Raw genomic sequence first — 18,373 nt, 5'->3', positions numbered from 1 at the left:
CAAGGACTATTTGGAGCATCAGTATGGGAATCCTAATTCTGAACATTTCACTGCTAAGGTGCTGCTGAAGCTGTCTCCCAGTTACAAAAAGTATCTGCAGCTTTTGATTTAAGAGCTAACTTTAAGCACATTTAAAGGACATAATATCTGCCAAGAACCTGGGGGTCTGTAGTTTCCCCTTCACAGAGCTATAATTTTCAGCACCCTTAACTGACTACAGTTCCCAGTATTTTTTGGGGGGGGAGCCATGTGTTTTAAATGTGCATTGGCTATGCTTTAAATCTGTGGTGTGGATCTGCCTGTGGTCTGCTTGGAAGCGACAACTTGGGAGATTGGCTCGATGGATGCTACCTGGAATCGTTGGCAGTGGCAACAAGAATCTGCATGGATGGCTTTTCCGTAAAGCTTCAGGTCAGGCAAATGCTACACGTAAATAATAATGCTGTCATTGCAATTTAACCTGAAGATGGAAATGGTGTGCTTTGCAGGAAGTGGAGTTAGCCATGATACCTATGCTCTGTCTCCACAATTGGAGTTACAGGTAAGTAGCCATGTTGGTCTGCCATAGTCAAAACAACAACAACAACAAATTCCTTCCAGTAGCACCTTAGAGACCTTGGTGCATGCACACGAAAGCTCATACCAATAACAAACTTAGTTGGTCTGTAAGGTGCTACTGGAAGGAATTTTTTATTTTATTTTATTTTATTTATTTTGTTTCACCAATTAGAGGCTGTAATGTTTCTGAATGACAGTCGCTGGAAACCCCAGGAGAAAATAGCACTCTTGTGCTCAGGTCCTCTTTGCAGGTTTCCCACAGGCATCTGGTTAGCCCCTGTGAGAGCAGGATACTGGACTTAGATGGGCCATTGGCCTGATCCAGCAGGTGCTTCATATGTCCTTGCAGGTTTGACCAACTGCGACAAACCAGAAACTGCTTTCTAGAGAGCTTGCATCTACACCCAGTTCTCCTCTCCTGGGCCCCCTCTCCACTCTGTGGGGAGTCTCTCTCCACAGCCTCCATGGTAGATGTGAAAACATAAACATGGATTCCCTGCCAGGGCATTGCTGCAGGGTGGGGCTCTGTAAGTGTGTGGGGTGAGGGGAGGGTCTCCCTCTCTCTCGGCTCAGGTATATGAATGCTCACATTGACTGGCAGGTCATTTCTCTGCGTCAATCATAGTCAAGAGATTATGGGGCAGAGGTGCCTCTGGGCCTCTTTCTATGTTTTCTCTTTTTACAAACTTTTCCATGGCAGCCTTTGTGTACGAGTGCAAGATTAAAGTACAGTGGGTGGGGAGCTTGCGGGGTAGGGAATGATAGTTCTTGGAGCAAACTGCCACATGCATCATTACCGGAGGGCCTAAATGCCTCTAGTTTGGGGGGGACCTGCGTATGCGTTTCCTCCAGTACAGTGGTACCTCAGGTTACATACGCTTCAGGTTACAGACTCCGCTAACCCAGAAATAGTACCTCAGGTTAAGAACTTTGCTTCAAGATGAGAACAGAAATTGTGCTCCGGCGGTGCAGCAGCAGCAGGAGGCCCCATTAGCTAAAGCGGTGCTTCAGGTTAAGAACAGTTTCAGGTTAAGTACGGACCTCCGGAACGAATTAAATACTTAACCCAAGGTACCACTGTATTAATATCCTAGCAACTACACTTGGTTCTAAAGTGAGGAACTGCTAAAATGGTTGTTGTTGTTGGTAATTAATTTACATGGTGAGATGGGCTCAAAGCCTGAGAGGAAATATTCCATTTGAGATTTGGATAAATTTATGGATGAAAGCATATACATTTTATTTGAATATGCCAGTTAAGAGAGAATTGTTATAAGCTACGGAGTAGGTGGTATATTATAAAATACATAATATCAATCAGAATCACCTGTATAAGTGTTGGAAATGTCAGAAAAAGGAAAGAGGTTCCCCCTCCCCAATGTGTGGTGGAATTGTGAGGAGGCTTTTTTTTTCAAGGTGGGGAGGAGAAAAAGTAATACCGAAGAAGGATTGCTAGAGCCATTGTTATTTTTACTGAATGAAGCAAGAACATGAGGAACTGGCTTCTCATATGCTGGCAGCAGCCAGAATCTTATATGCAAAGAAATGGAGATTAATAACAATACCATCTATTAGTGAGTGGATTGAGTAAGTGTGGGAGTTTGCTATAATAGCTAAACTAACATATTACATCACTGAAAGAACAAAAACAAAGACAGGATATTTCATGGCTCATAAGATTAAGCTTATTGAATATTGCAAGCAATATTGGTTACCACCCAAAGTTCATGATGGGTTTACAATATTCAGTTAGCTCAAGGAAGCATATTTATAAAGTACTGAAATAAATTGGGTGCCTATTGTTATAAGAAGGTAATATAATTAGTTTCTGCAAGAGTCTTGGCAAAGGCTAGCAATTTTAAGACTTCTATCAGTCTACACAAAATATGGATCTAGGGATCTCCCTTGCAAATGATCTGTAGAGCCTGGTGATTCTCTCCTGGTATGCAGAAAAGAGAACAATAGATTGACTGAGGGGCAGGATCCCAACATTTTTCTTTCCGTATCTTGAAGGTATCACTGAGAGTAGTGGGGACCCCCAAGTTTTAAACAACCACAACCAGTGGAGGTATTTTCATCACCTTATTTATTATTACATTCAGGGCTTCTTTCCAATATAATTCCAGGTCCTAGTCCAACACTAACCACTACACCATGCTGGCCTTCCTGACAAAGGCACTTCCCAAAATTTACATAATTTCATTGTGAGGTTCCATGATGTGTTGATTAAGCAGCAGAGGATATAAATAGAAGGGTAAAGAAACTTCCTAAGATACATTTTCATTTAGCATGATTTGGTGTGTTAGAATTTTCCTTCAATTTGCAAAAGAAGTAGCAAGGAGACTAAGTTATGGTTTCCAGTCTGTCAAAAAAATATTTGGAGACAAAAATATGGGCAAAGAGGATGGATGTTATAAAAGAGCTTGGTCTTACAAAGCTGTAATCTCTTGTTGAGAGTTTTTTTTCTTTTCTTTTTTAAGAACCAAGTGCCAGTCCATAATTGGGATTATCTCTCTGGGAATGGGAGATTGAATTTTAATCACAGAAGCTTGTGTTACGTTCTGTGTATCGAGTCTCTGAGAAAACTCCCAGGAACAGAAGATATAATCTTAATTTGGATTCATCTGAAACTATTTTTAGATGCATATTTGTTTTATAGAAACATGCACAACTTTGTGGAAAGAAGAGTTTTGTAAGAATCCAAGTTTGATTCTCTTTCTACTACGCCATGGTTATAGAGGTGGAGGTAAAACCAGTCAATGGGAATACTTCTATCCGTTAAAAAATTAGTAGACATTATTATTATTTCTATGAAAAACCACTTCCACGAGTAATAGATAATTAGGCACTTACAATTTGGAATCTTAAATACTTACACAATTTTAAATATTCTGTTAACACTTTAAACCTTTAAACTTTAAACCACAGGCTCAAACTTTTTTTTTTTACAACATCCTTTCCCTCTTCTTCAAACCTAGTTTTAGACTGATGTGTCAAAGTACCAGATCCCAGCTTCTTAAATCCTTCATGTAATTCTTAGGGTTCCTTAAAGATGCCACAAACTTAATAATTTATATTTGGTCCATTCCCTCCCCTGTTTATTGCAGGATCTGTGCTCCTCATGTGTGCAAACTTTTTGTAGCAGGATTTTAAATTTTTTTTAAACTTTTATTAAGAATAATGTGCCAACATGTTAGATTTTAGGTCACAAAGAGCCACAATACTAATGTAAAATCTAATGTGTTGGCAGAACCTGGAGTTGGTGGCTCAGTCTTTCAGAAGTAGCAATGAGCATGACTTTACTAACTCAATTAGCAGGATACTATTTTTAACATAGAAAAGGTATACTACTGGATTACTTCATTCCTTTTTTTTTTCATTTAACAAAATTTATGTACTGCTTGATTGTCACAAAACTTCTCAGCAGTTTACAAGAAATATTAAACTTCTCAATAAACACACTTAAAAGCAAATAATTGGGAGATGGGTATGTTTAGCTTAGATAAGAGGAGACTAAGAGGAGATAGAATGGCCATCTTCAAATATCTAAAGAGCTGTCACATGGAAGATGGAGCAAGCTTCTTTTCTCCGGCTCCAGAGGGTAGGACCCAGACCAGTGACTTCACATTACAGTGGTAACTCGGGTTACAGACGCTTCAGGTTACAGACTCTGCTAACCCAGAAATGGTACCTCAGGTTAAGAACTTTGCTTTAGGAAGAGAACAGAAATCGTGCTCTGGAGGCGCGGCGGCAGCAGGAGGCCCCATTAGCTAAAGTGGTACCTCAGGTTAAGAACAGTTTCAGGTTAAGAACGGACCTCCAGAACGAATTAAGTTCTTAACCCGAGGTACCACTGTACAAGGAAGGAGATTCTGACTAAACAACAGGAAGAACTTTGACAGTGGAATGGAATCCCTCAGAAGGTGGTGGACTCTCCTTCCTTGGAGATTTTTAATAAGAGGTTGGAAAACCATCTCTCATGGATGCTTTAGCTGAGATTCCTGCACAGCAGGAGGTCAGGCTAGATGAGCCTCAGGGTACCTTACAACTCTACCATTCTATGGTCATCTAATTAAAACAGTTAAAACTAGCAGTAAACTAAATCAGATTAAAACATATCAGCATATACTTGTCTGGATAGGCTTGCCTAAACAAAAATGTTTTAATCTGGCACTGAAAAGAACACAGTGAAGGGGCCTGTATGATTTCAATAAGCAGGGGGTTAAACTGAAATATTTCATGTATCACTCTCAAAATGACCTTTCCCAAAAGTTGGTAGATATAACTGAATTTCAGGGCTCTATGGATAATGTGGCAAGTGCTTAGTATAGACCCGAGCAAACAAAAAGAGCATCAAATTCACAGTAACTGACACCATCCCCACTAAACAAAAACAAAATACCATTGTGCACAGACGTGGTTTAATGATTGTGTCCTGGAATACTGCTAGTTGGAATTCACTTTGCTTTGGAAAGGAAAAAAAATTCTACTTTTAAAGGAGTAGGGGATAATCTGCTTCCAGGAAATGCGGATTAGTGTTCCAGATCTAGTTAAGATATGCGTGTTGTTAATTAGATCAAGCCTGGGGATAACAAGCAACAACAGTAGCAGATAGAGGCCAACTTGCTGAAAGTTTTACTTTCAACTCCAAAAGGAAGCTAGAATCTGAATTAGTAAAGCTTTCTAACTGCCTCTTTCTTCTGAGAGACTGAGTATGGCATGAAAAATCTAATTGTTTAATTTTGGTTAGTATTTATAATGAACATGAGCATTATCTGGCTCTTGTTTAGCAAGAATTGAAAGCTGCTATAGAAATAAAATCACTATTTAATAACAACATAGAAATAAATTGAAATAAAAAGGGGTTATTATACAGCATTTGCTTTGAATGTTGTAGCAGTCCTGATGCAGTAAAGATGGTACAGCAGCTCCCCCTAGTGACCTTACGGAGATAACTCTATATGTACAGAACCCTGGCTTTGCATCATGTTGTTTATAGCTGAGTTCTATAGTTATAAAAAGTGGACATTTGCTTATTTACCCAGTAGTCCTAGGTGTAACCTGAAAAGCACCTAGTATAGTATAATCCATTTTGCAGTGCAATCCTATACGTGTCTATTCAGAAGTCTAGGTTAAGAGGCTGTAATATTGCACCATAAATTTACTATCACTTGCTACACTTTAAAGCTTATAAATACAGACTTCGTGGCTTCAATACCTTTTCCTTCCCCATCCTGCTTTGCCTAACATCCAGCCGAATGAAGAGTTCTGGTGAACACATTGTCCACCCAAATATTTATAACGGTTGTATTGTATCTACTAGACTATGGTTATATTGTATCTACAAGACTAAGATTGAGAGCAGGGATGCCATGTCTTTTAATGATATCAGGTGCTTCATAGTTGTTAAATAATAAATAAGAAAACAAACAAGCAATATATGTATTTATTTTTATCCCATAAATATTGCTTTCTGAGAAACAAATATTTTATTTATTGACATAATTTTTATCCTGCTCTTCAGACAAAAAGGGCTCCCAGGGAAGCTTATGATTCACTACAGACAAGACAATCCCTGCCCTCAGGTTTATAATCGAAAAAGCTGCAACAGAAAAGGAAAATGGATTGGGAAGCAGGGAATGTACATGATCATAGTTAAAATAATTGTGTTGTACACTCAAATGGTGAGAGAAACATATTTGAATATGGTGTGTGAGAATGCTGCACAATTGTCAGTCACAGGTGCACACATAATAGCCCCCAAAGCCCTTAAGATACAACTGCTAAAGAAGTTTTAAAAGATAAATGTGGTAGATTGAGTTTCCTTTCCTTGCAGGTGGCAGTTGTTGACACTAGACATGTACTTTCATGGTATTCTTTTTGGTGCTTGCTGAAAATGGTTCAGTGTGACGAAGACCAACATCCTGGGTTAGGACATCTCCAGCACACCACACATCAACACTGGTGACCGCATGCTTGAGGTGGAAGATTGTTTTGTCTACCTGGGCTCCATCATAACCAGCAATCTTTCCACCAATGCTGAGCTAGACTAGCATATTGGTAAGGCAGCTATGGCTCTTCTCTCCAAAAGAGTATGGAGCAATGTGATGCTAACGGCTGATACCATGAACGTCTACCAAGCTTGTGTGTTGAGCACACTGCTTTATGGGAGTGAGTCATGGGCAACTTACACCCACTAGGAGAGACACCCCAATGCCTTCCATATGTGCTGCGCCAGGAAGAATTTGGGCATCACATGGCAGGACAGAGTCTCAAAGAAAGATGTGCTCTCTCAAGCCCACATTCCAAACATGTTTGTGCTTCTTCTGGCTCAGCGACATCTATGCGGGATTGGTAATGTCCATAGAATGGAAGATGGCAGGATCCCCAAGGATGTGCTATATGGGCCTGTTGGCAGACCAACTCTGTTACAAAGATGTCTGCAAAAGCGACAGGAAGGCTGGCAACCTTAACCTCGCTGTGTGGGAATTCCAGACAACTGGAGTGTCTGGAAATGGTCATGTCGTGTATTCACAGCAGTGACTAGAGGAGAAATGACCGCTCCTCTGAGAGGAGCACAGAGAGAAGAAACACCATGGTACACCTGCATCAGCACAAGCTGCATCAAAACATGTCTCTCCTGTATTGGTCTCTACAGCCACAGTAGGGGCTGTAACTTTCCAATGGGTTCAACTCCTGTCGGGAAGGTGAGGTTTGTAACTGTTTTTTAATTGATAACTTTAACATTTCTCGTGACCCGCTTAGGGCTTTTATTACAATAATATTAGTTTGTTTAATTAATAAAACAAGCGCCTCCTCCTCGGCCCACATAATCTCCCAAGAGCAAACACAGTTGACCCTACACAATTTGGGGAGCTTTCCAGGTGGTTTTTGCAAATTCCAGAATCTCCCCGCCTCGCTCCGAACCAAACCCCGCGCTCCCGCCTTTCCTAGCGGCAGAGCATCTGGCCGCAGCTGGGCCTTATGAGAACCCGACCTATTCCGTTTCTACAATAGGCTTTATGACTCCTTCTCCTACCGCGGAGGGATTGGTTATTCGTAGCTTTGTCCCGCCTCTAGAAGGCAGTGGTTGGCTACCCTTCAGGGGCTTCCCTCGTATGCGGTATTCCATTAGCCGGCAATCTGAAAATTCGTGCGATTGGCTGTCCCGCCTCGCCCCCCTCGAAAGCGGCTCTCCGATTGGCGGGAGGGCGCGCCTCCCTGCTATTGGGGAGCGGGGATTCGCTCTCCCCATCTCTCTCTCTCTCTGCCTCTGTCTGCGGTGAAGGTGACACTCTCCGTCTCCTCCAGGCAGCGGCGTTCGGGGGGTTCCAGCTTTGATATTGCCCCGCAATGTCTCCCGGAGGGAAATCCGTGTTCACCAGCGTCCCGCAGGCCCCGCCCGTGGCTGTGTTCCAGCTCACGGCGGATTTCCGCGCCGATGGGGACCCGCGCAAGGTCAACCTGGGAGTGGGAGGTAAGAGAGCAGGGCGGGAGGAGGGAAGCACGCGTGGATGCGGCTCCTGGGCGGAAACGGGTGGTTGAACTTGGAGGGGGGGGTCAAGGACCTAAATCTGATCCCAAGGAGCCCTGGGGAGACGGGAGCTGTCATTCTCTGAGGCAGGGTGCCCATCACCGACCTGACCTTTTTAAGAGGGGTCCTCCTGAGCCTTTGAGCGGCTGGGAGACAGAACAGACAGAAATCCATCAGCTGATGGCCTCTCTAGAATGGCAGCTCCGTGCCAGGGAACCTTTGCACTTGTTGAATTTCTGCCTACCACCCATCTGTCAAAGAGGCATAGAAGAGCTCTGTCTGAAAAGAAATCGATGGGAATCTGACTAGGATGCAAGAATCTGACAATTGGGGGCAGCGATGAAAACAATTTGTTATTTGTATGAATGTTTCACAATCAACTGATTCAGACATATTTTCTATACTTTCAAAATCCTGCATAAAGTCTAGACTCTAGAGAATCTAGCTTCTGTTGATCTGTTGTTGTTTGATTCATTTTGTTCCTTGCCTAATACCAATGGTCTCTATGTGACTCTCTACAATTTAAAAACATGCAAAATTGTAAAGCAGTATAACATTGCAACAATATTATCAGCAGCACAAAACTGCAATGATTAAGTGCATAGCAACCATAAAACAGCATTGGCCATCAAATGATAAGAGCACTAGTGGAAGGGACCATTACTGAAAAAGCCCTTATGCTTTCAGTTGAACATGCATTGGTGTGTGTTTACAATTTTAATTACATTGATGATCTGAACTACTTGGGACCATCTGTGCAACCTCTGGAAAAATTTTTTACTTCTCTTGATGGCTTTCAGGCTTAGCAGGAAAAAATGCGCATCAGAATACTTTCCAATTCTGTAGATAAAAAATGGCTAACACTCAATGATCCCTGATCTGCCTTGCACACAGTTGAAATCCAAGGTGCTTCTAGACTATCATTATTTTCAAGAAAGATTTGATCACATATTGGCAAATTGAGATTGCACATTTATAGTTTGATTGGGAGGTTTTGTGCCACAAACATGCTCCCCCCAAATATTAGACTGTTGGCGATAAGGAGTGTGCTGGGGGAAAGCACTGGAAAGTGCAGAATAACACTGGCTTTTGATGCGATGTCAACTAATCTTGTCTTCTAATCTCTCTGCAACCAAATCCGGATAAATCAGGTTGTCTGGAAGTACCCCTAAAGATAATCACCCTGGTAGGTTGTGGGGCTGAGAGCCTCTAGTCTCTTGCAATTTGCACCCTTTCTTATTTTCTTGCAATTTGCACCCTTTCTTATTCTCATGCCTTTGCCATTGGATTCATGAAGGAACATCTGAAAAAGTTCAGCAGGAAACTACATGTAATGATTGGGTTGTGGTTATAGGGTTTTGCACATATAATCTGTTTTGCCTGAATGGAAGATTTGTACGCTTTTATCTGCAGGCAGACAGAAGAATGCTCTGTATCTTTAAATACTGCTTATACTTTATGGCATGTAATTTCTCACAGCCAAGTTCAGTTTACGGAAATTGTATTTGTACTTCATCTCACCTGCAGATCTTTGTCTGTACCATTTATAAATATTAACATGGGGTTCTATGGTTGATCACAGCAGATCTGCAGAATACAGAAGGATGGTGCCAAAATTGATGCTTTTAATAGGTGTTAAAGACTCATATGGACATGGGCACTGTTCTGCTGTTGATATTTTGATCTGAGAGAGCCATTCAGAAAGAGGTAGAGCTACTAGCAAAGGGGCTGTGTATTACAAGAATCAGTGCCTAAATGGGGGACTTCTACCAATACTGGAAATGTTGAAGCAATATTGCTAATGAAGCTATGTACCCTGGTTTATAGTCAAAAGTCCAATAATGACAGATGGAAACAAATTGAAGCCGTGAAGAGAAAAACAAGGAAATGGGTCAGGCTGATTGTGGAGAGAAAAGGAATTTTGTCTCTTTCTTAATCTAATGTTGTCAGATCCAGGACTTTTTTGGATCTTTACCCCTTTTTTTTACCTGCACTGTCCCTCCTGCATACATTTCCCCCTTTCTTCTTTCATCTCTATTCTGCGTCCTGTGACAATCTCGGTTATCCTTTATTTTGGGCTTCTTTCCCCAGTACTTTCTACAGTTGCTACTGATTGGCTTCCCTCAGGTAGGGGGCTGTGATGCTGCCTAGACTTTTGGCACCTGATGTTCTTATGACTGGGCTACAGCTGTCAGGAGATCTGGGCCGGTGCCCATGTTCTGCTTGGGTGAACCACACGACCTTGAGCAAGTTAATGCCGGGGCCTTGCAGGAACTGGAAAAGGGACTCTGCCCTTAAGCAGCAGAGACCAGGCTGAGTGTAGTGTTTAGTTAGCTGCCAGTCCTGCAGTTTCTAAAGCATTAGCCTTTGCTCCCAAGTTGTAAAATCTATGGTTGCCTGGTTCCCCTTTGCCCCAAAGTCCCTGCACCTCCTGCAGGTGAATAGCTCAAAGCTTGACCCTCAGCAAACTAATTAGAAGCCAGCTTGCCAGTTCCCTCTTTGCCAGTATCCTCTGGAATACTTGTCAGTTGTTGTTTGTGGTCTCTCTTACCTGTGCTCTGCAGCTCATGCTCAGGATTTGAAGTCTACTCTCTTTAATGGGCCATGCTAGCCCTTTTGCTGCCTTCAGGCATACTCTTCGTGTTCTTGGCCTGAAGATCCCATTAAGCTCTCGACGTACCTGAGCCTCCAATCTTGCTAGGTGCAGTGACCAAACTGTCATATTTGATAGTCTTTTCAATTGGAATAAAGTGCTTGGATTTGAATATGTAAGCAAAGGGGTTGTGGGAATGGCACTTTCATTGGAGACCTTCTGTGTGAGATAGGCATCCCGTTGCAAAAGGATAAAGTGGCAAGCAAGACTGGAAGGAGTAAGAGAGAGAACAAGCTGTCTGCAGTAAGCCTTTTTGGTCCATCCTTTTATTTTGTACCATACCTCTCCTCTGAGAAACTCAAGGCACGGCACATGTCTCTCCCAGACCCCTTCCATCTTCTCAACAACCCTGAGAGGTAGGGTTAGGATAAGAGATGTGTGTCTGTATCTAGAACAATTCCTTCCCCTTCCACTTGCAGCCTATCGCACAGATGAGGGGCAGCCATGGGTCTTGCCAGTGGTTCGGAAAGTGGAGCAGATGATTAACAAGGACCTCAGCTTGAACCACGAGTACCTGCCCATCCTGGGCCTGCCAGAATTTCGTTCCAATTCCTCACGAATTGCCCTAGGAGACGACAGCCCAGCCATCAAGGAGAACAGGGTGAGCCTGAAGAGGAAACTCCTATTATGAACTTCATCCGTGCAAGTTAAGCCTTATTGAACACAGAAGAGCTTGATGGCATGGAAGAGGTAGGGTGGGAATAGGTTGGCACTGGGGCATATAATCTCTTTCACTCACTCACTCACTCACTCACTCACACACACACATATGTAGAAACTGGGATTTGATTGGAACAGAGGAATTTGGGGACAGGTAAGGATCTCAGTATAGTTCAATAAAGCTATTATAGGAAACTGGATTCTTGCTTATAGGATTTCCAGGCATCTTGCCTTGAAAAGAGCACCTGCCTTCTAATTATTGCTTTCTCTTTGTTCCAGGTGGGGGGTGTCCAGTCCTTGGGGGGCACAGGGGCTCTCCGTATTGGAGCAGAGTTCTTGAGACGCTGGTACAATGGAACCAACAACACCGCAACCCCTGTCTACATCTCTTCTCCTTCCTGGGGTGAGTGCCAAGGCCTGGCTGGCACTTTTGGCATGGTTTGGGGTAGAGAGAGAGGGGAAGCTGGGCTCCCCATTGTTTGCAAGCCTCCTCAGTAGACATGTGTTACACATTCATTTTCTAAGAGTCTTGTGAAGCTTTAGACAGTTGCAATAGCACATCTTAGTAGATTTACCCAGGAACTCACATAGGCCTTAAAATGAGGGTGTTTATTGATACACACACATAGAATCAAAATATTCAGCACTTCTCTTATGGTAGTAGGGAAAGCCCAACACTCACTCTCTCTACACACACACACACACACACACACACACACACACACACTCCTTTGGTTTGGAAGAATTGGCTAAATAATTGTAACCATGACTAAACTAATATACACAATACAGAAGGAGAAGAAAGCACACAGGGTACCAAAGAAGGAGGGGGAGGAACGGGGAAGGGGGAGGCATCAAGCAGTTTTGACAGAAATACAGTGCTGCTTGAAGCCTGCTAGTCTGTTTTCTGCCCCCTTGGCTCACATTGCAGATTAGGCCTGAGTCATGTGCAAGTGGATTAGGGAGGACCTGAGGGTGGCGTCTAAAACACAGCGCCCCTGCCCCTTGCATGAAGGTAAGAAGCCAAACACAGATCTAGAAACACAGTATTTCTCTCTCTCAAGGTAGGAAGGGGGAGCAGATGTGGAGGCTACAATTTATAGGGTGAAGGACAGGATAGGTGAGATACTATTCCTAGCCCTGGTGGGCAATTCTGAAGAAACAGATCTGGGGCATTTTTTAAAGAATCCCTTCTAATCCTGAACAGCTTGAGCTTTGGCTGAATGATGAATGCTTCTCTTCTTTCCCCCCAGAGAACCACAACTCTGTTTTCACGGATGCTGGGTTCAAGGACATCCGAACCTATCGCTACTGGGATGCTGCAAACAGGGGTCTGGACATCCAGGGATTCCTGGAGGACTTGGAGGTGAGCCAGATGTCCTTACGGATTGGGTGTAACATAACCTAGAAGGAAAGCTGAATAGGGACTGTGTAGATGTTTTACGGGAGCAACATTTCTAGCCTATTGTAATATTGGGTTTAACATCTGGCTAGCCAGACGTTTGCTAGGATGGTCTGTGTCTCTTGACTGCAAGACAGCACCATGCATGAATCCCATCTTCTCACTCAGTGGGATTCAGAGCTGTGGGGGGATCTCCCTGTGTGGATCTGATGCTTTGCCTACCACATCTGTTCATGCCTCCTGAACAGTCATTCCAAACAGGGGGCCCTTTATAGAGCTGCAGCTGGAAGGGGAAATCTGGAGAGTTCTTTGAATCACAGCCCATGCTAGTCTTGTAAAAGTGTATGTGTGTCATTGTAGGTGGCAGTGTTCTATGTGAGGGTGCCTTGTCTTGTTAGTGTCTATTTTATATACATAGAATACCAGAACTTTATAGACATATAATATCTTGAACATTTCTTCACTATCTGATTGAAACCTGCAAAGCTCCTAATTTGTCTTATCCATAATGCATATATATAGAATAGGTCAGTCGGTAGAGCATGAGATTCTTAATCTCAGGGTCATGGGTTTCAGCCCCACGTTGGGCTAAAGAGTCCTGCATTGAAGGGGGTTGGACTAGATGACCCTTGTGGTCCCTTCCAATTCTACAATTCTGTGTTCATCTGGAAAGCAGCATCTTCTATCTGGCTCTTTATTGTACAGTCCCATCAGTGAGTCTCAAACATAAATGGCTAGTGCAGGGTAATTTTTAATGTTTTATGTTTTATCGTGTTTTTGCTATTCTGCTGGGAGCCACCCAGAGTGGCTGGGGTCACCCAGTCAGATGGGCAGCATACAAATTAATAATAATAATAATAATAATAATAATAATAATAATAATAATAGACTGGGTTTTATTCTCTCTCTCTACCCAGAAAGCTCCAGAATTCTCCATCTTCGTCATCCATGCTTGTGCTCATAACCCAACTGGCACAGACCCCACACAGGAGCAATGGAAACAAATTGCTGCCGTTATGAAGGTATTAGCAATTCTGCAACAAGGTACTCCCAGAGTCTGTGCCCAAAGCCATATTTCTGGGCGTTTTTGAATTAATTTATTAGTACTGTTACCTTTTATCCTGCTCTCCTACCAGGAAGCTCAGCTAAATGGTACAGTTTCCCCACCACCAGTTTTAATTTTACAACCACCTTATGAGATTGGGGATGCCGAGAGACAGTGATTGATTCAAGGCCGCCCAGTAAGCTCTGCAGCTGAGAGGGGATTTATATCTATATCTCGCCAGACCTACTGACACCCTAACCAGTAGACACCGCCAGAAAACAACTTTTAATTTTTAAAATAAATTTAAATAGGTTTCTTTATAGCCACAAATACACTAGGTTCCATACTGCTGAGTGAAGGAGTGTGTGGAACCAGTGGTTTTGGTTTCCTCTGTTAAGTGTTTTAATACCTCACTTTAATCCTATTCCCAGGGCAGGTTAGAAAAAGAAGAAAACAATTAAAATGTAAATGCAAAAATGAAAAGCCTGGGAAGCCCCAAAAGGGCAATAAAGTAGGTGCTGAGGAAACCTCTCTGGGGAGAGAGAGCACCATCACTGAGAAGGCCGGGTCTTTGGCAGCCATGTGCTTTCAGGGATGGCAGTTGAGGATGCCCTGAAGTAAGTGCCAAAGACCAATCTTCTCCCCTTAATTATTCATTCCTTGCAGCGCCGGTTCCTGTTCCCCTTCTTTGACTCTGCCTACCAAGGCTTTGCCTCGGGTTCTCTGGACAAAGATGCCTGGGCTGTCCGCTACTTCGTTTCTGAAGGCTTCGAACTCTTCTGTGCTCAGTCCTTCTCCAAAAACTTTGGCCTGTACAGTGCGTATATTCTTTTAACTTCCCTGCTTCTCGGATTTTGTTCTGCTCTAATGTTAAGCTGCTTTTTTATTTTGGCCTGTAAAAGAACAATTATTGCATTGTATGGTTTTGCTGTTTCATGCCACTATGAGAACCTGTTGTTGTTGTTGTTTGAGAACTACAAGGTGGGATATAACTAAGTAAAGATTCAGATAAAGGGTAGTAAGAATTTCCTTTCGCCCTGTGGGCTGTAGCACCGGGCCTAAGGCTTATGGCTTGACTTTCCTTTCTTTTCTTTCAGATGAGCGCGTGGGGAACCTGACTGTTGTTGCGAAGGATGCCGACAATGTGCAGCGCACCTTGTCTCAGATGGAGAAGATTGTCCGCACCACCTGGTCAAACCCCCCCTCGCAGGGCGCACGTATTGTGGCTACGACACTCACGACTCCAGAGCTTTTTGATGAGTGGTAAGGAACAGCAAGGGATGCGGATGGCGCTGTGGATTAAACCACAGAGCCTAGGACTTGCTGATCAGAAGGTCGGTGGTTCGAATCCCCGCGACGGGGTGAGCTCCCGTTGTTCGGTCCCTGCTCCTGCCAACCTAGCAGTTCAAAAGCATGTCAAAGTGCAAGTAGATAAATAGGTACCGCTCCGGCGGGAAGGTAAACAGCGTTTCCGTGCACTGCTCTGGTTCGCCAGAAGCGGCTTAGTCATGCTGGCCACATGACCCAGAAGCTGTACGCCTGCTCCCTCGGCCAGTAAAGCAAGATGAGCACCGCAACCCCTGATGGCCACGACTGGACCTAATGGTCAGGGGTCCCCTTTACCTAAGGAACAGCAAGAAGTGGAGGGGTTAAGTTGATCCCTGCCATGATCATGGGCCCCGTTTACTGCCCAGCACTTCCCTAATCCAGCCATTTAAAAAAAACTGGTGCTGGACTGAACTAATGCTTTCCCCTTGCGACAGGAAGGGGAATGTGAAGACCATGGCAGATCGAGTCTTGCTGATGCGGGCAGAGCTCAGGTCTCGTCTTGAGAAGCTGCAGACACCGGGCACCTGGAATCACATCACGGAGCAGATCGGCATGTTTAGCTTCACTGGCCTCAATCGTGAGTACAGCTGTGGGCAGCGTAGAGATACATCGGAAGAGCCTGGGCAGGAAGGAGGGGGTGTGGTACACGGAATGAAGCAGCTTTCCTGACTTTGCTTGTGGTGATCTAACAAAAATGGTTCTGGCTTCAATAGTACCTCCTTGCCCTCCACTGCAAGTCCAAGCAACCATCTTTACACAGCTCTCCACTATGAAGAGATCTACCTGTGCATTTCCTTTATCAATCAGTTCACAGGATCTCTTCACATTGCATCCACTTTCTGGTTGCTTACCAGCATCGTTTCCTGCTATGACCTTGGCTGCAGCCGGCAAACCTTAGTAAAGGCTGCTCTGGGTACCTGATGAGATGCCTGACACCATTTTTCCTTTTGCTCTTTCTCCAGCTAAGCAAGTACAATTCATGATCAAGGAGAAACACATCTACCTGATGGCCAGCGGCCGCATAAACATGTGTGGCCTGACCACGAAGAACCTGGATTACGTTGCCAGCTCCATCCACGAGGCCGTCACCACGATCCAGTAAATCGGTTGCATGTAACTTTCCCCCTACGTTTTGGGTTGTTTTAAAACCAACAGCAGCCTTTGGAAAGTGGGAGTTTTAGGCAAAGAAATAGAACACCGATTGCCTCTTGCCACTTTTCTGGTTAAAATTCTACCACTCTCTGAAGCGGCTACCAGCCTCCTCCCCACTGCCTCAGTGTGGGAGAACAGAGTGCCCATTTCTTCCTTTGGCTAGAAAGAATGGAGTAGAAAAGTGGCTGTGGAGTGAGAAAGGGTTAAGCTGCTCCCCCCCCCCCCCAGCATCCCTAAGTTTTTGAAAAACCCAAAACAGTGGAAGAAAGAAACACACAACTGCATGTAACATCTAGTTTGGCCCTGTGAAACAAGAAAAACTGAATCCCTCCATACTGTAACATGTAGTTTGTCTGTTCCACCAACGGAGCTAATCTCCCATACCTCTTTGCTCAATATGGATTGAGAACAGCACTTTTGTCTGTCTAGCTTCTTCCTGTCTTTTAAATGGCCCTCGGTTTGTGTGTGTGAGCAGGTGGCAGTGGGAATTTTCCTTCTTGGGGTCCACTTGGTATTAACAGCACCTAACTCTGGAATCCAAGCACATGGCCTTGTCTGCATCTCCGTTTGCACTTTATGTAACCAATCCTCTCTGGCCCATGCCTGCTCCAGTAGAAGGGTTGGGCATTGTGGGATATGTACCAAAAACGACTGGTCTCCTCGTATGAGCTGCGCGGGTTACTTCAGGGAGCGAGGCTGGTGCTGCTTCCCTGGTTTCCAGCCTTGCACAAGCAAAGATTGTAATCTTAAGAACCACCTTTTCTGTCTGTACAACCAATAAAACATCTCTTCATGCCATACCTGTCTTTTGGTCAACTTGGGGCTGCTGTGGAGAAAGGAACAGAGCTGTTTGTTGTGTAGAAAACTATATTTGATCCTCGACCTCCATTGGAACAACCCATTACTGTATCCAGGCACCTATTCTTACCCTCCACTTGACCTGAAATGACCTTTCCATGCCTCAGTCTCTCCAGCTGTCAGATTAAGAGGTGAGTCTCTTGTGGTAGCTCTGAAACTAGATACTCTGTCTGGAAACCTTGATGAATGGACTATCAGGAGTGTAGTTTGCTAGAAGGGGAAGGGTGATGCTCAGAGTCCACAAACTCCTGATCCTTGTCTACAGCACCTGAAGCTTCTTTCTGCCATACAAACTGAGGCATGGGATGATCTGCAAAGAGAGCTGGTGCCACTGCTGCCTTTGCTTCAGCAAAACTGAGTGAAGAGGCAGGCTTTGAACCTTGAGACATGGAATGTTTGTGTGTGTGCAGCTCTCTGCTGCCCTAGAGGAGCACTCTATCTTCGCCCATTGTTCCAAAAGTTCCTAAATCTGATCCTTCTACTTTGAAATCTCTCAACGGCTCTTTTTCAGTGGGAAGAACATAATGATCATATTTGCTTTTCCATCTTTGTATGGCTGCAACCATCCCTCTGTTCCTACCAAAGCCACACTTTTTCCCTGGTCCGCCAAGTTAGCCCCACTCTATACCAGAACTGGGTTCGAGTTCCCACCTTGGACAGAAGGTTCCTGTATTGCAGGGGGTTGGACTAGATGGCCCCTATGGTCCCTTCCAACTCTATAATTCTACAGTCCTACAAAATAATAGCTACAATAAAGGATATATTCCAGCTTGAGAAAACTAGAGAGGAGCAGAACATCTTGGTACCTTGACTGCAAAAGTTGGCATTAACCAAATTGAGTATGAAATGATGTAGGCTGAGAATTTACCTGCACTCTAGGGGTGAAAAGCCTTTTCCTGCCTGAGAGCAGCATTCCCTTCTGGGCAATAGTGGGGATGGGTGGCACATGTCAGCGGTGGGCAGAGTCGGAGGTAAAAGCAAGCAGAGGAGCTAAGGTGAATCCTGCAGCAAGCAGGCTGCTCCCTTTTAACTGCTGCAATAGGCTACTTACACCCACCCACCCACCCTCTAAGCAAGCAATAGGCATTATCAGAGTTGAGGAACACATTTCAGCTAGGCAAAAGGCACTGAAGGAGGGTACAAAGCAGGGCTGGTAAGAGATATGGCCGAGGACAGGGTGTG

General features: G+C 44.0%; 1 protein-coding gene across 1 annotated transcript; it reads left to right on the top strand.

The window, feature by feature from the left end:
* The first annotated feature begins 7,744 nt into the window (after positions 1 to 7,744).
* GOT1 (glutamic-oxaloacetic transaminase 1) lies at positions 7,745 to 17,131 on the top strand. Its single transcript, XM_083740200.1, has 9 exons — positions 7,745 to 8,035; positions 11,165 to 11,346; positions 11,685 to 11,808; positions 12,659 to 12,771; positions 13,725 to 13,829; positions 14,519 to 14,669; positions 14,950 to 15,115; positions 15,616 to 15,758; positions 16,144 to 17,131. The coding sequence occupies exons 1-9, from the start codon at positions 7,912 to 7,914 to the stop codon at positions 16,281 to 16,283; spliced, it is 1,248 nt and encodes a 415-aa protein (XP_083596326.1). The 5' UTR covers positions 7,745 to 7,911; the 3' UTR covers positions 16,284 to 17,131.
* The last annotated feature ends 1,242 nt before the right edge of the window (positions 17,132 to 18,373 follow it).

Source organism: Podarcis gaigeae, assembly GCF_964106915.1.
Source record: "Podarcis gaigeae genome assembly, chromosome: 5".
Lineage (NCBI taxonomy): Eukaryota > Metazoa > Chordata > Lepidosauria > Squamata > Lacertidae > Podarcis > Podarcis gaigeae.
The sequence above is the reverse complement of the archived record's forward strand: the minus strand, read 5'-3'. Positions and strand labels throughout refer to the sequence as shown.